This window comes from Apus apus, chromosome 1 (assembly GCF_020740795.1).
Source record: "Apus apus isolate bApuApu2 chromosome 1, bApuApu2.pri.cur, whole genome shotgun sequence".
NCBI lineage: Eukaryota > Metazoa > Chordata > Aves > Apodiformes > Apodidae > Apus > Apus apus.
In genome coordinates this window covers 51,951,331-51,975,968 of record NC_067282.1, presented here as the reverse complement: position 1 = coordinate 51,975,968, position 24,638 = coordinate 51,951,331, and the positions used below count along the sequence as shown (strand labels likewise).

At 43.2% G+C, this 24,638-nt stretch overlaps 1 protein-coding gene across 1 annotated transcript in view; it reads right to left on the bottom strand.

Moving 5' to 3' along the window:
• CLDN10 (claudin 10) overlaps positions 1-20,077 on the bottom strand; it is a 60,102-nt gene extending 40,025 nt beyond the window's left edge. The window contains exon 1 of the mRNA XM_051608358.1: positions 19,864-20,077. Within this exon, the coding sequence (XP_051464318.1) occupies positions 19,864-20,077 (214 nt within the window). The remainder of the gene's footprint in view (positions 1-19,863) is intronic.
• Positions 20,078-24,638: the final 4,561 nt, after the last annotated feature.

Below are 24,638 nucleotides of genomic sequence, written 5' to 3'. Positions count from 1 at the left end.
CAAAAGCATGCATGCTTCAGACTGAGTTTTAGAGAAATGTTATCATTAAGACCTCACCTTGCTGATAAAACCTATTACTTTACTTAAATCTTATTTCTGTTAAGCTCCCTTAAAAAAAGAAGCAACTCTTAAAGTATCTTTTTCCCCTCCTTCATAGAGCTCAAAAACCTCTCCAGATAAGGAACACATCTGATAATTGATTTTGCATTAAGACCTAATTGACATTCCGGGCACTGCCATAATTCAACTGAATGGCCTTTAGAGGGAGGCAGATCCAAAGAATCTATGGAGAGAGGCAAGTATTTTGCAAGAACAGAGTGCCAGATCTTGGTGAATAAAACCCGAAGCTGAGACACCTGGCTTGATCTCTTTGGCCCTGAGTAGTACTGGTTAAGATTGGAATACCCCTCACATTATTCCACTCTGAAAGGACTCATAGAGCAAAGAAAGGCAGGGCTAAGTTATCTTAATCTGCTCATGTCAGGAGACCTTTCTGCTTTGTCATATGGGGAGTCTTCCTTTAGCCTTAGAAGCTCCCTGGAGAGTAGGATTTGGGAATGATAGAGAACCACAGGAGCACTGAGGGTTTTCCTAAAAATTTGAGAGAGGTGCCTTCGTGTCCAATATTATAAGGCATAGTTTGAAGTAAATCTGTGACCTGAAGCTTCCTGACTTCTGTCTGCTCTCCTGTGAGGGACTGGGCAGCAATCTTGTCTGAAAAATACTTAGGTGCAGACCTAGAGCCAAAATCCTAATGGGTGATTTTAAAATACTGCATATTGGATATGTGTGATGCTGTAATTCTACCTAATTGAAGCATTTCTTTTGCACTAAGAAGAGTTTTAAAGACAGAAGATTAAAGATCTTTAAAGATCAGAAATGGCAGCAAAATCTCTGTGGGTAAAGTTCCCTGCCCTTGCTATGTCCTTTTTATGTCCTGGTGGCACATTGATGGGGCAAGAATTTCCCAGTGGGCATTCAGCCAGGGCAGTGTGGCTGTGCAACACACTTCTGGCAGACCAGAGCTGTTTTATGGGGAGAAAGCAGATGTCCTAAATATAGCCTGGGATGAGATGCCGAGTTAGAGACGTTCATGCAGTTTTCAGCATGCGTACTTCCAGTTGTACAACTTCGTGGCTCAGTTTGGGCCACACCAACTGGCTCTTCCCAAGACGTATCAGCTCTGGAGTGTGCCCTGAGAAATCCTGAACACCAGTCTGGCCTGTTTTATTTTGTGCCGTAGACAGAGCCTTCACAGGCTCATGGAAGATTTACAGAGTGGCAGAGGTCTGGAAAAGGGCAAGCAGGGCCAAACTTGAAAACACCACAAATCAAAACAAATAACCCCCCCCCCCAAAAAAAAAAAAATAGACCTCACCCCACAACAGAAACACCAAGGAAATAAAAGTTCATACACCTAATGTCAATTGATGGATTTTTTGCTGACAGGTAGTGAAATAAACAATTTGTAAGTACCTGTAAGACAATGAAGAGATGCATAAATGCCAGTAGAGATAAGTCATGTCAAATCAATCTAATTCTTTCCTGATAGAATAGAAAGCCTTTTGGGTAGGAAGCTGTACTTCATAGCATCATAGAATCATCCTGGTTGAAAGGGACCTTGAAGATCATCAAGTCCAACCATAACCTAAATCCCCCTACCATAACCTAATATACCCATTCAGTGCTTACATCATGTCACTAAGCACTCTATCTACATTTCTTTTAAATACTTCCAGAGATGGTAACTCCATCACCTCCCTGGGCAGCCTGTACCTAAAATGTTGTATACCTTGAGTTTTTTACACTCAATAAAAACAGTATGAAGTTTGCTGAAATCACCCTAAAGCAGAGACCCCAAACACCTGCTGAATCATCAGCGGATTTTTGTCCATGATGCTTAAAGAAAGGGTCTTCAGGGATTTGTGTTGAACTTGCTACATTTTGTCCTTTGCTAGCAAATAGGAACTTCTATTGCTGGCTAAGCTAGAGCACAAACTATTGGAACTACATGTGTATAAAGCAAAGTATTCCCAATTCTGTTATACAGTTCACATTATTTTTAGACTTGCACCTAGTTCCCCCATAGCCCCTGCTCTCTCTGAGTGTGGGTGCTGCCCTAGCCAACACACCGTGGTGCTCCCAGATAAGGGTCCTCTGGAGTTCCCAGGCTTAGGAAAGGAGGTGCTAGGCTGCTTTTATAAGAGATGCCGTGCCTGAGACTTAGATAAACCCTGGTAAATGACTGTTAGTCGTGGTGTATACCTTTTCCCTGATGTTGCTGAGGGAAGCTATAAGCAGATTAATGAGTGCTGGGCATAAGCTGAAACTTGAATCACATATATTAATAACATCCAAGGGTTGTGCAAGACAGCATTTCAAATGGAACGTGTAAACAATGTTTGATGTTTTACATGCTGTGGAAACCTTACCAGGTTTGTATACTTTTACACGTGTTTGTCATAATTGGATGGAACATCCTAACAGATGGTTTTTAGTCTTTTGCCGATGAACTTCTGAATGTCTAGAAATACGAGATACATTTATTGGGGGGAGGGGAAAAGGCAAACAAGGTTCACGTTCTCATAAATTTCAAGGACAAAAAGGATTATCCACTGTAAAACCTCTCCTCCATCTAAGTTAAGTCCAGTTGAACATGCCAGCATAAAAAGCAAGAGGAACCAGAGAAGGAAGAAACACCTGTGCCTGGATAATGTGACACCGTCCTCTCCTTTTTGTCTGTAGGAGGAAAAGGTTTGATTTTCTGTGCTCACAGTAATTTGGGAGAAATTAAAAAGAGTTTAGATAGTTTGTGTATTTTAGACCTAGCAAGATACAATCTTTGAGGCAACATGTTTAGGATAAGGCAGTCCTGTTGCCATGTGCTACACATGCCTTTTTTTTTCTTCCTTTTTTCTGTTTTTTTTGTTTGTTTGTTTGTTTGTTTGTTTTGTAGAATGTAATTTCTGTAGACTTATCCTGACATTTTCTTTTACAAATTTTGACACTACATTTTTAATAGGCCTAAGTTCTGTTGGCCTGATGCAGTCTGAACCTGATGTAACTCCATAAAAATCTGTGGAGTTTCCCTGGCATCAAAACTGCAATAATTTAGGAATGACTCAGGCTTTGAATTTCTTGGATTTTGCCAGTAGGAACTTGGAACCAGCAATTCAAAAATTACTTTTAATCGCATCCGGAGATCCCCATTTACTTTCAAAGATACAATCTTCATCGTCACATACTCTGGAACAGCACACTTGCATTCATGTTTAGAAGCTTAATTATGCATCAATTACATGGGGAAATTTTAAATAAGATTTGCTGGTCCTTTTGTTTCATGGATTTTACTAACACATGCTGTTTATTTTGGTATCACTCTCATAGCTGGCATGACTGATTTATCTGATGACTGATTTATTTGACTCCAGCCATAAATATACTGCCAAAACTTCAACAAAGGGCTCCTTTGGAAAGGATTTATATTGTCTGAGTGCATTCTAACTATTAAATACTTTATGAAAATGTCCATTGATTCACAAAAGCTGCCTGGCAATTCTATAGCATTAAACAACTGAGCTTAACCAGTCCTTCCTCTTGATTAGCCTTTTTGCCTGCTGTAACTCCTCCACCAGCCTAGTAGTAGTGAAACATCTTTCATAAAGGACAGCATTATGTCTGCACGAGGAAAATGAGAGACAGCTTGACTTTGTGTGCCCATGTGTGTGCACAGAGCATGTTTTATGTAAAAGCTTGATCAAAAGAACAAACGGCAGGCTTAGTTTCTGAAATAGCTGGCGTTACCTCTTGCGTGAGTGAGATCCTCGCTGTCAGCAAATGCCTATCAGAGACTTGTTTTCCATAGTCATGCCCATCACTGCTCTACAGCTAAAGAAGAAAGTGGATTTCATTAGGGCATCCATGTTCTCTGGAAAGAGGGAGTGACAGGGCTTTGAACATCAAGGACAGTCTGAGTCCTGGTCAGCTGAAGGTCTATTCAATGAAGACTGAATGATGTGGGATGGAGATGGGCTCCTCAGACTGAGGTGACATTTTAAGGACTACAGTGCTCTACTTCTGCAGAAGTTTGGGCAAAAGTGTAACTCCCATCAGGCACAGACTGGGAGAAGGGAGAGAGGTGAGATACGGGAAAATTAGCTGCAGGAGGAAAGCAGGAAATCGATCTCTGTGTGCACTTTGGTTTGGATTGAAAGTTGTGGGCATAAATTATATCCAACTAATCTGAGGCAGGGTAGGATTCATCTGCAGGTATCTGCTGAGTCTGGGTGGGATTCGGTCAAATCCTGCTCAGTATGTCTATACCTCCACTAATCATATGTTTTACTATCTATTAGCCCATCTAGACTGCTCCTCTGATTTGGTGTAGGTGTCTCCCAGGGATGGAATGGATCCTGGCCTAAAATGGGACAGGATCCCTTATCCCTGTTGACTATAAGGGGATTATAGGATGACCTGCTTCCCCACAGCACTTTACACCACAGAATCTGAAGTAGTCTGGGAGAAATCCTAAACCTGTGCTTAAGGTCCAGTACAGCAATTTTAGCACCTCACCTATGGCCAGCTTCAGGTGCCTGATGAAGCAGGACAACATCTCCTAGGTAGGAAGGAAGAAGAGCTACAGGACCAACACCACTCAAGACTACTAAGGTGTGACTCCCCGTTCTGTATGCAGGATTGCAACCTCCTTGCAAATCTCAGCTGTTGCAGAGGACGTGAAGCTCACTCAAAGCATTGCCTCTCCCTGCCAGCCTCCCTAGACTCTCCTCTGAGCTGGTCATTAACTGGATGGGTTTTGTCCAGATTCCATTTGAAATGCCATTTGTATTTGATGCAAGGAAGATAACATACAGCTTGATTACTAAAGTTTTTTGGCCTATATTGTGTCCCTGCCTCTTCCATTTTGGACTGTTTCAGGTATGTTAGGAGAATATTGTTTGGCAGTGAAAAAAGCACGAAGACATCCCAGAGATGGGATGAATGTGTGTGTGCTGCCTTTGCTCATAGCTGGACATCTCTCAGCATTATCTAGGTCAAACCATGGGCATCAAATGTGCTCTGCAAGCACAGAGAAAAGCATCTATTCCAAATTCAGATAAAAACTAGGAAGTGTATATAAAAAGGCACGAGAGAATTTATTATCAACCAACCTTTGCAGATGAAAAGTCCACTAAAAGACCTTCACAGGCCGAAGGCTACTAATAAGTGGACTTTAGATACTTTATAAATTATATTTTCTGAATTGCAGCTTCTCACCTAAGCAGGCTGCAAGGGGAAGTCATAGAGAGGAGGTGAGGACTTCAGGGGGCACGTATCACTTCTAGCAGCTAGAACTGACCACCTAGTGTAAGATTGAGCTGGTACAGGTAACCATAGAGTAGTAACACAACCACAGAGTAACAAAATGAAGCTAAGGGTTAGAGGTAGGCTGTCTGTAGACAGACAGAAAAAGAACAGTAACCTTTAAGGCTGAATGCTGAAACTGCTGGTAGTCTTTGTGGTAATCCAGACTCACCATGTTCTGTGGTGTTGTCATGGGGAGCAGATTATGCTCTTCCTGTTTGCAGCCACTTTTTACGTATTTGAAGGCTGTTTTGGTGCCTACAGTTAGTCTACTCTTCTTTAGACTAAACAGCCCTAACTTCCAGTCTTTCCTCATAGGTCATGTTTCGTAAACTTGAGGGATTCGAGTTACTCTTGTGCTCTTTCCAAGTGCTCTGCATCTTGCTTTGAGTGTAGTACCCAAACTGGACACAGTACTGCAGCAGAGACTTTGCTTGGGCCAAGCAGAAGCCATTTCACATCTTATAGACAAGCTACTTTTTATAAATATTTTATTATTTTTTTCTTTGCAACACAGTACTATCTATATGTCATACATTGCCTGATCCCAACTAAGAGGACCCTGGGTATTGGATTGATCCCTGCTGGTTCATATATGCAGATCCAATAACTGACCAGAAGCTTGTGGGATTTTTTTTTCTCTGCTGAGTTTCCAGTAAGTTATTTAGAAAGGAGAAGGTAGAGATTTTGAGGCAAAGAAGCGAATAGATTGAAAAGAACCCCTTAACATTACTTGAGCAACAGCACTGGGTCAGACATAACACTGAACTAAATTATGATCCTGTCTCTGCTAGTGGAATGAAGGAGACAGTAAGACTGCAAAGATGTTGAAAGAAAATGGGAAAAAAATAAATAAATCCACTCACAAAATATTGCAGTTGGTAGAACTGAGTGAAAGCAGATGTAACCCAGTGAACTTCAGACCCTGAAGTAATGTTATTTCTTTCACTTACTGAGAAAAGTGAGCAATGCCAGTGAAAAAATCTCTGGCTCCAAAAATCATTTGTATGACTCATGCATAATAGAAATGAGTCTTGTTTGGAAACAGAACTTTCATCATCATTTCTTCTTCTTTTAAACAGTTACTTAGGAGCTTTGCGTACCTAAGCTACATTTCTTTTCTTCTTAGCTCCTCTCTCTTGTTCAGCAGTGCTCTTCCTTCAGTATTGTGAACTGTAACCAGCTGGCTGCAAGGCTGCGTGTGCAAGTGAGCAGAACATGGAACTCCGTTGGTGTGTTTTCAAATTTCAAACAAAAAACCCCAATTTTTATCTGAACTGATCCAAAATGGTAAAATTTTAAAGAACAGGAGGTTGAAAGCACTCTGATTCCTTTAATAAGAGCTCCCATTCATTCTTCTGATTGAAGTGCTAGAATTTTTTTTGAAATTATCTAATTTCTCCAAGTTGAGCAGTTAGCCTTCACTGACATCGTGGAGAACTTGGGCCTGGTCCCTCCTGTACTGAAAGTGGTGGCCAAATTGTCACCACCAGGTCAAGGTCAGAGCCTTGCAAGCTTACTTTCTGCTTTCCTAATGCCCTGCTTCTGTCAAGCAGTGGGATGTGTTTTGGGTTGCTGCAGCCTATGTGTTTTGTCAAGAGATCTCTCCCTATCCCATGCCCCAGCTGTTGCACACCAGACTTGCTTTCTTTGGCTGCAAGTGTTTTCCCTCCTTGAAAACTGCTCTCAGAAAAGAGGAGTGCAAGAGAAAGCCATTCCTGTCTCCCTGACTCTCCTTTCACCAGGATGTATTTGAATCTGGCACACCTAGGTCTTGCTGATGGAGTGCAAATCCTGTCAGCTGGCCAGGGCCACCAGTTGTGCCTCACTCTGCCCTGGGATTGCCCTTGGGCACAACTAAGGAGTGATCTTAGGAAGCACTCAATCATTTGCATATTATTGCAAACATAAAAATAATCATACAAAATCCGCGGGATGTGGGGTGCTGCGGAGTGTCTCTTATCAACAGGCTCCACAAAAAGCTCTTCCTTCTGTTTATAAAGAGTTGCAGACAGGAAGGGTGAGGGGGGAAAACACGCCCACCTTGTTTTCTCCTGTGAGCAACAACGTTTCCCTTAACCTTCACCAAAGAAGGTAGCGAAGCATTTGGCAAACAGGCTTGCGTTAAGCACCTTGGCTGGAAATGCTGATGCTGTTAACACGCAGAGCTCTGCTCCCTGCGTGCCGAGGGGAGGGGAGGGACCCACCAGCCCTGCAACCATCCTCCTGGCAGCCCAGCCCACCCCTGCGCCTCGTGTCCGGGCAGAAGTTCTTCTGCAGCTGGGAACTGCTGCCTGCCTGCCTGCCTGCAGGGAGCGGGGGAGGGAGGGATGCTGGCTGGGAATGCCAGCCTCTCCTCTTACCTCTCTCCCTAGCCGTGCCAAGCAGATCCTCTCGGAAGGGACCACCAGCAGCAGCCAGGGCAGGGGAGCTTTGCTGCTCGAAGGAAGCCAGCTGAGCCATGGGTTGGCTCAGCTGGCTGAGCCAGCCATGCTGGCTGAGCTGAGCCATGGATTGGCATGGGTTGGGGTGAAGCCTAGTGAAGCCCAGGCCAAAGTATGGCTATGGTGGTGCTGGATGTCCTAACCACAGAGACCCAGCTAGTCATTGACCTGCTGACATTGATCCCTGTAGCACAGTCTGGAAAGTGCCATGGTCTACAGAGTTGGAGAGGCACTACCCCTTTGCTCCCAGCTATGCCCCTGCACTGAACCTCCCCTTATCCAACCATGCTGCATGGTATTTACTCGTGGGGAAGGTGGCTCTACTGTATGTGGCCCCCTCCTGCCTCATGGACACACACTTCAAACTGTAGGTTATTTCTTTGCCTTTAACTATCCCACCTTCTACCTCAGCTGAGCTCCCTGTGTCTCCTGGAAGGATGTACCCATCTCAAACACCTACACAGAGGCAGTGGCAATGTGCTGATCCCTCTGCAGCCCATGCTCTTGGGCTCCAGTGTTGGCCAGAAACAAAAGAGGAGCCCTGTGGTGGGCTCAGCTGGAAATGCCCATGGGAGAAAAAGGCAGAGGGAGAAAAGCAAAGAAGATGAAGGCTTTGGGGTTGCCAAGAGATGTGCAGAAGTGTCATGTTGTGGGGTAGTGCCATTGCCTGCAGTGCCATGGACAGGGATGTCTCTAGCAGAGCTCAGCGAGCAGTGCCAGCCCACAGTCTTTGCTCATCTTCTGGTACTGCAGGGTTAGAAGCCCTGGCTGCTGTCAGCTGCTGGGATGTCTTTCTGAGTCAGCAGGAATTGACCCAAATCTCTGCCAGGAAGGAAATCAAATTTTCTGCCTTCAGCTCATATCCTGTCCTTGACTGTGGTGGGTTCCCTTGATTTAAAAGTGAAGGTCCAGGGCTCTGACTAGGACGGTGGGCAACTTCTCAGCTGGTGGGGCTTCTTGGTCAGGTCACATCACCTTGAGATTTGAAGAAAAATCCCACCTCATTGGTACAGCTGATGTGGAGATTGTGTAACCTAGCAAGATGAGACCCAGCTGATCAGGAAAGCTGAAGAGGTTGGATTTTGCACTGAAAGGATATATTTGCAGGGAGCTTTGATCTGAATGGGAACGTGCTCAGAAGGGTCAAAAGCCCTCCATGAAGCCAGGAAAACAGGTCTGCTCAAAATGGGCCTGCACCTTGCTGCACACAGAGAAACAAGACTTACTGACGCTTGAAAATGCTGAATTTCTGTGAAGATCCCATACAAACCACGAGTTTCTAGAGACAATATTAAATCATCATATTGGAAGTTTTGTAATAGCCCCTGAGTAAAGCAAAACTACTTGTGGCAAAACTACTACGAGGTTGGACTCGATGATCTTAAAGATCTTCTGCAACCTAAATGATTCCATGATTCTATGAGGATGTTGAAAAGTGGTGTAAATTAGAGGAAAATTGTCTATTGCATTGGTTTTGCTGGGATTTAATGCTATAATCTGTTTTGTACGTTGGAACATTTCCATTTAAAATATGCCTAGATGCCATTAATGATTATTTAGTTAATTAAAGTACCTCTTTTCCCCACTTTGTGTAACAACTACTTCTGTTATTAACAAAAGGTGGCTGACTCAGAGCCCAGTACGTGGTGTGATCCGTGCTTGGATGGGATGCCAGCCTGGGGCAGCAGCTTGGGCTCATGGTGGGCTTGCAGTGAAGAAGCTGTTTATAACTCCAGAGAGTCCTGTTCTCCTGGTCACCCCGTTAAACACTGTACTGAGATACAATTAATGAATCACTTTCACTGTGTCTTCATGCCTGGGGTTTGGTTTCTGCTAGCCGGATGACATGTCAATAGAAAGGCTTTTATGTGACATTCTGTGTTATTGTTTAGAAATTCATTTGTGAAGAAGGAAAAGGCAGTCTCCAAATAACAGAAGATTTTGGCAGATTTCCATCTGCAGCGGAAATTTAGAACTTCTGAGCTCTCGTTTCCTTTGGAAATATGAATCAATGTGTGTTGCCCTGAATATGAGCCTGAGACACACCTTTGTGTCTGACTGGTATCTGCAGAAGCATAGCCTCACATCATCTGGACACAAAAACAATAGCAAATATGAAAATGGGTAGAGTGAACCTGGTAGAAAACCAGTATATGCTATTATGAAAGCAAATCCATGAAAATCTTCAAGTATTTAGTTTTGCTTCTCATTTTGCCTGTCAGGTTATGTAATTGTAGTCTTTCAAATACCAGTAGAGCATATGTAACTAACTTTTGGGAAAATGAGCAGCTAGAAGGGAAATTTGAGAGTGTAGCATAAAATAATCCTATAAAATAAGATCAATGACATATCCAGTTGATGGTGTAGAGTATTAAAATCCACCACACTGAAGTCTTGATTTATGCAAAACTGTTCAAAAGCACAACATAAATTTTAGCTCAGGATGTGGAATTTAAAAATTCTGTCTTTAAGGAGGTTAATCCTGAGGATATGTTTTACTAGAGCTTAGTTAATTTCCTCCAGATTAAGATATGTTTTCTTTAGAAAAGTGAACACAGTAAAAAAGAAACATAACAATAATATGATCACATCAGTAGACTGTTGGGTGTGGTCTTTAGAAGCCTTCAATGCCTCTGTTTTTTTAAATCTTTCAGATACTTTTTTAGAAATGTAAAGGGAAAACATCTGAGTGACCGGTACAAGGTATTTAAGGTAAGAGATTAACAAAATGTTCTCAGAAGACTTTGCATGTGCCTGAATTTCAGTATGTGCTTTGCTAAATTAAAACCATAAACGAATTTAAGTTCTAGTTTTTTTAATGTTTGGGCAGGCAAGAACGTCTCTCAGCATCTCATAAAAGGTCATTGTAGAGGCAGAACAAGAATCTGGCTCTCCAGCTTTCTCTCCAGACCAGCACATTTGCTCAACCCCTCTCAGTCCCACACCTGGCACAAAGTAGATATAAGGCCATCTTGTTCTACGGGTCCCTCTTATTTATCTACCATCCTTTTTCTTGAGTGACCTCAGCTAGCTAAATGTTAGTTTGCAGGGTCTACACAGATTCTGGCAGATGTGTGCTCAGTTTTATTGGTTATCTTAGCCATCTCAAGTGGCACCATGAAGTATCACCATCAAGTGACTCTTTTTAACATCTCTTGTTCTGTTTCCTTTGATCCTGGTTTCATGTCTTTCTATTAATTTGTCTCTTAGAGAAAGCATCCCTTGGAATAGAAGGACTTTGCTGGGTTGTTATTAACAGTGAAACAAGTGAAGGTTTGAATGCTTGGCTTTGTGACTTAAAGTTTGTTTTGAATATATGTGTGTTTTAAAAAAGAAAAGTAATAAAATCCAGGAAGATTTTAATAGCACAAACCCATTATTAAGTCCTGAATACCAGAACTTAATAAGGAAGGTTCTGCTTCTTCACTTCAATAGTGAAGTGTCATCAGAAGTGCCCTTTTCCTTGTCAGCTACTCTCCTGTTCGTCTCATACATTCAGCTTTGGATCTTTCTCATCTGCCCAGCTTCCAGGCCTCTGCATCACCTCCTGCAGCCCTGGTTACTTGCCCCCATGCTAAGATCATTTGGTCTGTGGGTTCATGAGCTGCTGCATGGCTGTTCTGGGCAAATGAGCCCATGGACTGAGAGGCTTGGCATGGGAAAAGAAAGTGCCCTTGCACATAATAAAGCCCTGTTTTAAGGCACAGCTCTCTGAGCTGATGTGCTCTCTCCTGTGTTAGGAAATGCATTCCTAGAGAGGACTGACAATCTGAATCTGAAGCCCACAGCGAGACCCTGGTAACATCTCTGCTCCAAGTATTTACCTCATTTGAATCAGTGAAACACTGAAGAGGATGGATGCATTGATCAGCCTCTAAACCACCAGAGACCCTGGTTATGAGGATAACCAGACACTGTAGAACTTGATGCATGTGGGATATAAAAAGGAATCTCATGTGCACAGCTCTATTAAAATGGCTGTGCTCCTCTGGTATCTTGCTTGACATTGCAAAACTGTGTGTAAGTACCCCGAGACAAAGAGTAACACCTGCACTGAAGGATTTAATACCCCTATTGTCTGTGTATTGTTTCTTGCCTCTACCGAATTGGCACTTGACTCAGGCTTACCCAGCCAACTCCACATGGTATCTACAGTACATATTTTTATGCACATATATTTTTGCTCTACAGTTTCTCATCTCATAAACATTGGCTATACTGCACTTATTTCCCCATACCCATTCCCAAGCTATTTACTGCTCAGCCTTTCTCCTCCCCCTTGCACCACCCCCTGAAAATGGTATATATGCGAAAAGGCTAAAGATTTAAAATCTTAAATCTCAGCAGAATTCCAAAATAATCAGCCTTAATCCTTTGTACTTCAGTCTCCTTCTCTCACCTATCTGCCTACCATGGCTGGTTTTGCCAGGTCTCCTCTCTCCTCCTGCTGCAGGGACTTGTAAAAATGAAATGGATTGTATCTCTATAACTTTGAATGAAGCTCTGGTTGCAGCACAACTGCTAAAAAAGATTAGAAGAGGTACATTGGCCCTAGGCTCCTCAGCACAAGCTACAGGGAAGCTCCCCTCACCCACCTCAGGGCTCACAGGCAGACCAGGGTACAAAACCTGTTTGAACAGAGGTATTTTAAGATGTTGGCTCCATACCAGTTACTGCTGAGTCCTATTCATTTTGCAGTGCACTCTCTGCTGCTATGTAGGAGTAATCAAAGAAAGCTAAAAGCAAAGCAGAGATAACAATCTATCCTGGCGTGAGTATTAGAAGATGAAAGTGCTTTGTTATTAATGTCCCAATAACAAGCTTTGCATTCCCATCCTTACAGCAGCTGCATAGGAACCACACTAGCAAATAGCAGCACTTTGCACCTTCCAGATCTCCTCACTGATTTTCTGCAAAAAGACCACCTCTAGGGGACTGTCTGCCAGGCAGAAATCTGTAAGGATGACTGAAGAGAAGCATGAGCAGCATTACTCTTGTCCAGGTCTTGACAAAAGTCAAAAAGATCTCAGTGCTGTGACCTTCGCCCTTGTACAGAGGTGGGAAGACAGAACATTTATAGCACAAAAAGAGGATTGTAGAGATGCTGTCAAACTGCCAGGTGTAAGCAAGAGCTAAAAAGGAGGGATGGTCTGCAATGCCTTATGTTTTCCTGGAGTCCTGCAGATCTAAAAGCAGTGTCATCTGTCCCCTGTAACCTACCATCAGCTTCTCCTCCAAAACTGGCAGCGGTCTGTGAAAGCCTCCACCCTCGGTGTTTTCCAGCTGGCCCCGGGCAGTCTAGTTCTGCAGTTCTTGGACTGCTTTTGTGTATCTTTCTGGTCACAGAACCCACAATGGACACACCTCTTTTCAGCCTACCCCATAGCTCTGGACTATTCTGCTTCAAGTAAATGGCCAGAGCCAGACAGTCTTTGTAGCAAATAACAGAAACAGTGATTCATTGTGGTTTAGATTAATGAATTTTCAGAGTTTATAGATTAAAATCTTGGAAACAAAGAACTTGAAGAGAAAACAAAATTTGGCAGCAGGATTCCTTGTAAACCACTTCAAAATCTCTAACCTTCAGTTCTGAGATCCAAAAATCCAAGTTTCATAGAGCTGCACTACCTCCTGGGCTCTGGGTGCTTCCTCTGGAACTTGCCACAACCATGGAAATCCTGGGTTTTGCTCTGGATCTACTGCAAAGCTACAGCTGAAGCTCCCTGAGGGAAAATCTCTTGGATGCTTGTGAATTAGCCCCCTCCTTCAGTTTGTATCTGTTCTGCCAGAGGCTGCTAGGTCAAACATGGCTCCCTGCTTTCTGAGTGGCTCTGCTGCATATGAATCAATTCCTTCCTTCACTTAAAACCACTGTAATAAGACCTGTTTGGTCTCAGACTAACTCCCACCTAGGCTGAACTGTTTAATTTACTTTCTTACTTCACTTTTAGGGGCAGGGGTAGGGGAGAGGGCAAACAATAATATACAATATAACAGATTCAAAAAATATTTTTCTGTGTATTGTCCTGACACCTCATGACCTCTAGTAGATTACCAGCTTCCTCTAGGGACCAAACATGCATTTCAGGCTATCTTGTTTGAGCAGAGGGGCAGACTTAGTCATCTAATGTCAGAATGGAGGCCATGAGCTTGGAAAGAGGCTTGCTACAATGGAGAGGCAAATTGTGTGGGTGAAGAGATTTACCAAGATTTAACACCCTGTTTCTCTGCATATACAAAATTTCCTGTGATGGAATCAGCATTTCAGTCAGTCCAAACCGTGACCCTTCTGCTTGCTGAGAAGTAGAGATTACTTTGGAATTAAGCTATAAAACTCTGAAAGGGATTCTGGCCATGTCTCATGGTCAACACTCCTAAATTTCACAGAATCATAGAATCATAGAACCATTCAGGTTGGAAAAGACCGTTGGGATCACTGAGTCCAACCATCATCCCTACTCTACAAAGTTCTCCCGTAAACCATATCCACCAACACCACATCCAAATGACCCTTAAACACATCGAGGGATGGTGACTCCACCACCTCCCTGGGCAGCCTGTTCCAGTGTCTGATCACTCTTTCTGTGAAAAAGTGGGTGGTGGAGGGGTGGCTCGGTCTCCAGACCAAAAATCAGCCATACCCCCATTCAGTTCGCACTTTTCCTAGAAGGATTTGCTTGCTACAGGAAAGCTCTTAGACACAGTTACACCGCTCCCCTCCTGTGGCCACCCATCCAGGGGACGCCGGGACCGGGAGGCGGCTCCTTGTCCCCACCCGGGCTTCCCCGGGGCCGCGCCTGCAGCACCATGGAGAGAGGAGCGCGGCGGCAGCGCTGCGGGAGGCAGCGGGCAGGGAGCGGGGACGGAGCGGGCAGGGAGCGGGCAGGGAGCGGGGACGGAGCGGGCAGGGAGCGGGCAGGGAGCGGGGATGGAGCGGGCAGGGAGCGGGGACAGAGCGGGCAGGGAGCGGGCAGGGAGCGGGCAGGGAGCGGGGACAGAGCGGGGACGGAGCGGGCAGAGAGCGGGCAGGGAGCGGACAGGGAACGGGCACGGAGCGGGCAGGGAGCGGGCAGGGAACGGGGACGGAGCGGGCAGGGAGCGGGGACAGAGCGGGCAGGAAGCGGGCAGGGAGCGGGCAGGGAGCGGGCAGGGAGGGGGCAGGGAGTGGGCAGGGAACGGGCACGGAGCCGGCAGGGAGCGGGGACGGAGCGGGGACGGAGCGGGCAGGGAGTGGGGACGGAGTGGGGACGGAGCGGGCAGGGAGCGGGCAGGGAGGGGGCAGGGAGTGGGCAGGGAACGGGCACGGAGCGGGCAGGGAGCGGGGACGGAGCGGGCAGGGAGCGGGCAGGGAGTGGGGACGGAGCGGGGACGGAGCGGGCAGGGAGCGGGCAGGGAACGGGCAGGGAGCGGGGACGGAGCGGGCAGGGAGCGGGGACGGAGCGGGGACAGAGCGGGCAGGGAGTGGGCAGGGAACGGGCAGGGAGCGGGGACGGAGCGGGCAGGGAGCGGGGACGGAGCGGGCAGGGAGCGGGCACGGAGCTGGTGGAGAGCAGGCAGTGGATGGAGAGAAGGCAGTGGATGGAGAGAAGGCAGTGAGCAGGCAGAGAGCGGGGAGCAAGCAGAGAACAGCGAGCAGGGAGCGAGCAGGGAGCAAGCAGGCAGCCCGTGGGTAGCACTCAGTATGTGAGGTCACATCTTGAATCCTGTGTTCATTTCTGGGCCCCTCTCTTACGAGGAGGACAATTGAGGTGCTGCAGTGTGTCCAAAGATGGACAATGAAGCTGGTGAAGGGCCTAGAGCACAAGTCTGATGAGGAGTGACTGAGGGAACTGGGGTTGTTTAGCCTGGAGTAAAGGAGGCTAAGGGGAGACCTCATCTCTCTCTACAGCTACCTGAAAGGATATCATAGTGAGGTGGGTGTCAGGCCCTTTTCCCAAGAAACAAGGAAAAGACGAGAGGATATGGCCTCAAGTTGTGGCAGGGGAGGTTTAGATTGGATTTTAGGAAAAGATTCTTCACTGAAAGGGTTGTCAGGCATTAGGACAGGCTGCCCAGGGAAGTGGTGGAATCACCATCCCTGGAGATATTTAAAAGATGAGTAGGTGTGGCACTAAAGGACGTGGTTTAGTGGTGGACTTGGCAGTGCTGGATGAATGGTTGGATTTGATGATCTTAAAGGTCTTTTCTAAACTAAACAATTATATGTTTCTAAGCATAGCTGGAATTGCTCTCCACACCCTGATGAACTCAAATGGTGTTTGACTATGCCAGCTGCTCTGGGTAGAGGTGCTGCAATAGCAGTTGCTTTGTTTCAGCTTCCTTCCACCCCTTAGCTGCATTACAGCAGCAGCTTCATGAAATGGCAGCTCTGAATCTGTTTGCCAACGTGACCCAGAATGCCTGGGCACTGCCCTTTCCCTATCAGCTACCATCAGGATAGCACTACTTGTCCCACCTAGCTCCATCAGAACAGGCACTAGGGAGACTAAGATGCCAGGAGATCTGAGGCAGATCTTCTGAACTAGCAAAGGTTCAAGGAGGCACATTTTTTTGACTTCCTGGTACACCTTTCTGAATGCATAACATGGAAAACCAGAGAGTGCAGAGGAGTCATGAAACATTGCCATAGGCTAAGCATGCCAAATGCTGAACCAATTGTTTGAAGAAGCCCTGAGGAATTTGGAAGGTATCATAGGAAAGGGATGTGGGCACAATTCAGTTTCCCAGATACATTTTTTATGTGAATGAAAGAGCTCTCTTTAGCATCACCAAAAGCAAATACTTAAATAAAGTATCTAAGCAGTGCTAGCATAGACAACTAAAAGCTAGCTTTTGTTAAATCTGGAGAATTCTGGGACGGTAAGAATTCAGGATGATAAAAATATGAGAATAATGAAAGAGAGGCAACTACTGCTTGTGGAGCACTAAGGAGTTAGCAGAAGGATAGGGTGGGTGGAAACTGTCATAAAAAGTCAGTGTCTTACTGAAGTCCACGACAGCTCTGACTCCAGTGGAATGAGGAGCTCAAGTTCCCATGCTTTAAAGGCATTTTATGGGTCTTTCTTACTGATAAGGTCCTAGAGGTTAATCAGAGATTAGTGTTTTTATTAAACAATATTGTCTCTCTGTTAGTTTTATTTTCTGGCATTTATTGACTATGTAAGTTTATGCCTGTGTGTAGTGATTCCTTGGCTTCGATCATATAATTTCCATGAGTATATCTAGTGCACTGATAATCATAACCAACTTAACTGAAGACACAATGTTCCCAGATGGCATTTAGCTTGAAGCTTGCTGTGTTTGTGTCAGATCTGCCAAATGATTTTGTTGGATACTTCTTGTAAAGCAGCTGATTTAATAAAAGATATCGATTCTTCCCACAAACATTGCCTCAAATGACTGTAGCTACAACCCTATTACTATTTGTGCTATAGTAAATACATTGTACTCCTCCAGGTTTTTCCATCTGAATGTTCCAGTCACTGCAGCAGAGTACACTGTGGCTGCATGTGTGAATGTACATGGACATTTGGCACCTGCCCCGCTAGCCTGGACACTGTGAGCAGTGCGGCCGTGTTAACCCAGACTTCCAGAAACATGAAACCCTCAAGATCTGTAGGTTGGCTGGGTTGCTGGAGCTGAGCCATTATTGCCTTGTCTATGCTCCTGTCAGCCCAACTAGTCCTCTAGCTGAAGGACAGTGCTGGTAAATACCTTCATACCACCTATGACTACAGGGAAATCCCACTCAAAGAAAGACTTCTGGAGTCTGCTTTTTTGTTTACTATGAGTTCAACAGAAAAAAAGAAATCTTAAAACTTCTTGCAGCTTATACAGAAGCCTCTCCTGCAAAATCATCCCAAAAGTGCAACCAAAAATGTAATGATCAAATGAATTTGCTTTGGTGTAGAAGTGATTTACGTTACTTACTGCAAATACTTTCTCTGGGGTCACCTAAAGATGAATAGGTAGGAATAGAATGGGGAGTTTGTGTAGTAGAGTTATCTTTGGCTGTAAGACAGATTGCAAATAGATTCCATAAAACCATAAACATGCAAAAGAAAAAGTTGTATTGCCAGCCCATCCTGAGATCAGTATGCCAATAATGATGATGTATTGAAGCTCTGAGGACAGAGATACAAGTTAATTACTTCTTTAACATGAGTGTTTTATTGTTTTACAATGTAGGACAGAGTGAGAGTGCAAAGCTCTTTCCCTGTTAAACTCCTGTTTTCCTTGGATTACCAGGAGTTTATGTTTAGCAGATTTTCCAAACAAAATACCTCACTCTTTCTTAGTGGTGTTTATGCTGCACGTAACATTACCCTTTGCTGGTGCATGTACTGGCAGGTTAAAATTAGACTTCCTAAATGTCAGTACAGCAGCTTGCTATACTCTTACTTTAGCAAGAGTGTGCTGCTTTTATCTATTGTGAATTTCTTGTCTATGTTTGTGTAAACAGCAAATAAGCAAAGTCTTACTCAGATGCTTAAGTATATATTTAAAGGACACATATTTTTTTATTCAAGTTTCAATCTGCCAGTGATCAAAATAATAGTAAAAATACAAAGTGGCAAAAGGATTGCAGCTCATTATTCTAAAAGCAGGTTTTGTACTATTACTCATGTCAATAATGATAGTTTCTAGTTACAGAAGGGTTGTTGGATTTTTTTCTTTAACTCTCAACAGAAATCTCAGTTTATGGGTGAGTTTTAATGCCTTTTAAGTAATTTTTTATGAACAGCATTCCTTAAAAGAAGTAAAACTCTTCTCATCCGTTCACATCCCTCATATGCAATTTGTGATGGTTTGGAACTGAGCATGATAAACTGTGTACAAAAATGATTCTGAAATTGGTCTCAAAATCCTCTGTATGTGTCAGAGTTCATCTGTATGTCCCAGAACACAGTCTGATGTGGCAGGGGCATGAGAGGCAAGAAAATGTATGGGTCTGTAAAATCCCCGTGTTTCCATGTGTGTGCAAGGAGGGTGTGTGTCTGTGACCCTGTGTATGTAATATGGTAACAACTGTGCAACAATATATTTTCTATCTCTTTCAGCCACTGAACGTTAGTATCTTAAAATTGTGTTTCTTTCTGGTCTCATAAAACCTTTGGCTGACTGGTTCTGTCTAGCTGGGATTTCTTTTCTGGTTCCCTAAAATACCAGTATCTTGATCCAATTTTTCCTACTCTAGCCTGACTCCATCTTGCTGGTGTTCTGCCCACATCTAGGAGAGAGCAGTCCCTCTGCCCTTGCCCTCTTCAGTGCTTACATACAGTTTCACTGAGAACACTATCTTGCCTACTGTCTCAAGGCTGAACAGCAAATAGAAAACAAACATCTTCATTTACTGCTTTACACATGGAGCAAAACAGAAAACACATTGCGTAGTACACTTTGAGTTAGTCCCTGTCTCTGAGAAAACCTGTTCCTGATAGAAGGCAAGAAGACCTTCTTTGTTTTTACACTCTGATAAATGGCTTCCAAATCCAAGACTTTACATTAAAATGGACATTCTGAAACAGCACATCTTTGATCTTCAAAGTTAAAATATGAGCCTGTAATATAGTAGGTACATACACACACACCTAAATCCCAGCATATGAGTATTTATTTGCATTGTATTCGAGGACACGGTGTTTTGCTGTCTAATTTCCTTAGATACTAAAGAGAGTACTGATAGCTGTCACACACCTTGCTCTCTTTTCTCCTCTCTCCACCCAGCAAGCAGGATGCTTATTTTTGCATGGAAATGAGAGCTGGAAGACAGTTTAGCCCATCTCATTGCTACCAGGGGTTTGTTACTGACAGTGTATTTACTGGAACTTCCCTCATGCTAGCAACCACAAAGTAGAGCTTACTGTCTTTCTTGAAACACCTGTCATTCCTACAAAATTGCTTCAGATAGTCTGCCTACAATATCCCTTACTTACATCCATTACAATGCTTTAATCATAATCTCTTGCACAAGCCCAAATAATCTTTTTGTCCTCAGGCTCACATCTTGCCATACACATAGCTCTCCATATGTTCCAGTTAAATTATACTTCCTTACCTTCTACTTTGAAGATGGTGAGGTGAGGTCTGCAGTGAAAAGCCCCCAGTGCATTGCCAGCACAGTTCATCCAAAGACCCTGGAAAACCCAAGTTGCAGTGATAACAGACGATGCTCGACTAGTGACTTTCCACTCATTTGATGCAGTAGCAGCAATAGCAGCTCCCAGTCCACAGAAGCAAAAGATGAAAGCTATAATCTGTATTCCTAACATGTTTCGCTGTAATCCAGGGGCTTAGTAATGCCACTGTGTGGAGAGAAAAGTGCTTTAGTCATGTGAGTAAGCAAAAAGGCATAACATAAGCAAATTATACTTGAACAAGTTCAGTAACACTTGCTACAGAAAGTTAATGTGGCTGAAAGAAATTGTCATGCTTGAGTGATTTAAGAAAGGCCCTAGGCGTTACAAATGCTTAGAAAGAAAATCAAGGTACAAGTTTATGGGAGCTAATTACTAGTACTTACAGACTGATTTCTAATTGTAAAAATGAATTAAAGTGTTTTCATATTTTTTTTTCAATTAAGGTACTCCAGTTAATGCTTAATTTTTAGTTAATTGGAAACTTACAACCATTGCATCTAGCAAAATAAGTTCAGAGTCCAAACTGTACAGCACCATTTAACAGATTACCATAACATTTTAGAAGGATCACACAACACTTGCAAAAGAAATTCTTAAAAGGCTGTGAAATCAATTCAGCCTTAACTAGCCAACATACAAGCAGGCCTAAAACAGTAGCATCTTGGAGGCAGTATCTGTGGATGTACTTGTAGGATAGCAAATCTGGAGTAACAACAGAAACAGCTAGTGGTCCTTGAGCAGTGATGCAGCCACAGCAGTGAGCAGAATGAACCTAGTGTAGCTCCCAGTGAGAGTTCTTTGGTCAGTGTAGAAAATGTCCTGCTTCTTATGGTAAGTCTGCTCTGCACCATGAATATAGGGCAGAAACATCTTTCCCACCCCTGACTGAGCTCCTGCAATCTCATGCTGTGAAAAATCCCCCACAAATACCACTGATTTAATAAAATGTCATATTTGAAGTAGTAGGCATTGACAGCACCACACTGAAACAGCTATTCTACTTCCAGCTCCTGGCTATACTATCCTTCCTGGTGTGGGACCTACACACAGTTTTGCAGAGATGTGGCCTTCACTTTTTTAAGATGCCAGTTTCCAGCTTTATTCATGTCTTTCCTGATTCTCTGATCCTTTTGGCCTCCTCTCTGAAGAATGAGCATGCATTTCTTCTCTTTCCTGTTACTGTATGCCAGTTGGTGACATGAGATCACCCTGGATATTGAGCATACATCATCACTTCTGACAATGAGAGTAATCTATTTTTTTTCCCTTTGGGTGTTTTTAGTGTTGCACTGGTGTTCCCTTTTACAGCTCTGATAAGCATCACACTGAACTTTGGTATTGGGGTTTTCTGTAGACTTTTCAGAGCTCAAGGAGGGTAATCAAGGATACTATAACATCACTGACATTCCTTGTAAAGAGCAAGAGGAGTTTTACTGAGACTGTCCTATTCAACCATCACCTGATACTTCCACTTTAACCAGCCTTTGGCTTCATGCTGAGAGGTAGGAACCAAAAGTGTAATTATACAGACCAGAGAATAACATTACAAGAAGGAAATTCTTTTCAGAGTAACTGGTGTCCCACACATCAAGGGCAAATAGGAATCTTTTTTATTAACACAGCCAGCTTAAGAAACATGAAAAGTGGCTTTGGTACAGAGCAACACTGTAATATAGCAGGTTGCTTTAATGATGAGGACACTATTAGACAGAAATAAAGCAATTTTTCCTTGCTATCAAATAATGCAGTAACATTTTTCTTATGCAAACAGCCGATTTTCAGGTAATCCTTCATGTATCCTTTCAATAAATTTGAAAAGGTACAGAGGAGAATACAGAAATGGGTCCATCTTTGAAGCAGATTCCTGAGGGCTAGTATTATTTTTTAAAAATCTACCTCTGCTTTACAAAATGCTGGGGAGTTTATTTTTGTTCTTTGTTCAAAGGCTGTGTTAGTTGACAGAGGAAATTGAGAAGAGATGACAACCTTTTTTCACTTGTCCCCCATGACAGGACAAGGGGCAATGGATTCAAACTCGAGCACAGGAAGTTCCACCTCAACATGAGGAAGAACTTCTTTACTGTGAGGGTTACAGAGCACTGGAACAGGCTCCCCAGAGAGGTTGTGGAGTCTCCTTCTCTGGAGGCTTTCAAGACCTGTCTGGATGCCTTTCTGAGTGATCTGCCCTAGTTTTGGTCCTGCTCTGGCAGGGGGGTTTGATCTTCGGAGGTCCCTTCCAACCCCTACCTTCTGTGATTCTGTGATTCTGTGACATTTTTTTTTATTTTATTATTTATTATTATTTATTTTATTATTTATTATTTTTATTATTTTTCACTGATTCAGAAAAAAAATGAGAAGCTGCTCAGCCTTTTGCTATGCATAGCAGTGTGCCTTATCAGTGCAGCCCAGGAGGAGCTACCCAGGCTCAGCAGGACAGGGCTACCCAGTTGCTTCTTGGTGACCCGGGCCAAAGGCAGCAGTGCCTCCTCGTTAAGACCTCCTTCTTTTAAACTGGTGTCATCGGAGGAAGGGACTTAATTTCTAGCTAAACTGCAATACAAACTCCTAAGCCATTTCTCCTTGTCTCTCTCAGATGGTCATATACAAAAGTCCTATCCACATTCACCCATTAGTGTCTTGCTAGTGGGACACTGAAAGCCACTTACATGAGTGGAAAGTGCCCATAGGCACCACTTGAACTGCAGACTATACTTCTAGGGCTTAACGAGGACTTTGTGGTTTCTTGGCCTTTATCCTGATTCTCTAGTGCATGACTTTGTGGAATTCATGGTTATAAGCACTTCACCCTGCATTGTTTCTAGGCAGTTAGTGTGTGAGTGATGAATAAATTAAACAGATACTTAAGTGATAAGAAAGAAGTAAGCAGTCCTGTTTACAACCCTCATTTCTTCTATAAACTGTCAGGAAGCAAGTTAATCAGTCATTTAAGAAGTTCAAGGCAAAGTTGAAAGTTAACCTGTTAATGGTGTTTTCCATTATATCAGAACTTCTTTTCTCTGTTACTGAACAGTCAAAAGTTGGAAAAGAGTTGGGAACTTAAGACATGTTTAAATACAGAGTTGGAAAAGGGGAAACATTGCTGTAGACTTTTGTTGAACCATTTTCCCAAAACTCCACAAATACACTAGCTGATCACGTGGCAGATTGCTGGCTCTGTTTGATTGAACACTGTAATGTGTATATATACAGTATATACAGTAACATGATACATATTTATTAGTACCAATAACTCCCTTTTAAAATCAATTCAATGCCAGTTTTTAAACACACATGACACTTCTGCAGCAGGGCAAGAATGTTTATACAGGCGAGCTGTAGCTTCCACTTTGTGGTTTCTTCTTCTTCTTCTATGTTGATTGCTGTAACCTACTAGCTGGAGAAGTTCCCAAGGCTGATATGTTGGCTGATACAGATCTGACTGCTGACAATATGTTTCCCTCATGAAGACATACATACTCAGCTAAATCAAATTAGCTGGGGGAAAGTTACTGTAAAATTAAAAAAAAAGGAACTAAGTGCAAATCAATCCTAATATTATCTGATAAGAAAAAGGAGAGCTCTGCAAAGGAGGTAGCTAAGGTGACATGGAGACAGTGTACCAAATAAATAGCTAGCAATGGCAAAGGTATCTCTCTGCAGGGAGAGTGGGTAGACAATGCAAATTGATCCCGACCAATCATGAAGTTGGATAAGGAGTAAAACTAGAAGTTGCAGAGATTGAATAAGTGACTCCAGACTTCTGGAGAAGTTAAAGAAGTAAAAGAATTGTGTAAAGCAGTGAAGAAATCAAAAAACCTGGAGACATTCAACACAGGCAAGGGCTAAGCTGTATGACACTATGGCTGAGCCAGTAACAAACACAGAAAGGGTTCCTGAGAACTGGCTGTGAGGTAGGAGATGGTGCTGAAAGTAGGAAGTATGCATTCCAGTTTAGTGCCAAATCCTGCTGCCTCTTCCAGGTGCATGCACCCTTGAAACTCTGGGTAAACAGAATAGCAGGCAAAGGCTGAAGGGGCACCATCTAGAGAGGAATTTCAAGGTGAAATGAAATCACTGGAAATGCGAAAGTTGAAGGAAAAGAACTGTTTGCAATAGCAAAAGTACAACATCAGCTTATAGTGGTATGAAGCAGTTGCTGCCTGAGATGTTTGCTGCTCACTTTGTTACTCACAAAGTGTGACATACACTCACAAGGTGACATGCACAGTTAGCAAAGGTAATCTCAGTCTTATGCTCATTCCAAATTTGTTGCTTTTTATTGAGCACTGCAGTCACAATACAATCATATGATTAGAATATTACTGTTACATACTATAGTATAATCCTGTTACTAATAGCACAGTTGTTACATTGCTGTAGAACAGAAACTTCATATACTCATCAATAGGATAATTGCTTTGAGAATAGATGGATATAGCAGGTAACTCAGTTCAGGATTTACACTAACTTCGTACAACCTAGGTACACACATATGTAAGAATATATGAAGATGTCTATTCATACATGTATGTATTTAATATCTATATGGATACAAGCTATGCTTTATTATATTTTTAAGCATTTCATGTTAGTTGTTTAATGAGCAAACTGCTTACTCATGTGTTATTTGCATGAGCACTTTTTGAGCATTTGCCTGAGAATGAGTGGGATTTTGAACAACTGGTACAAA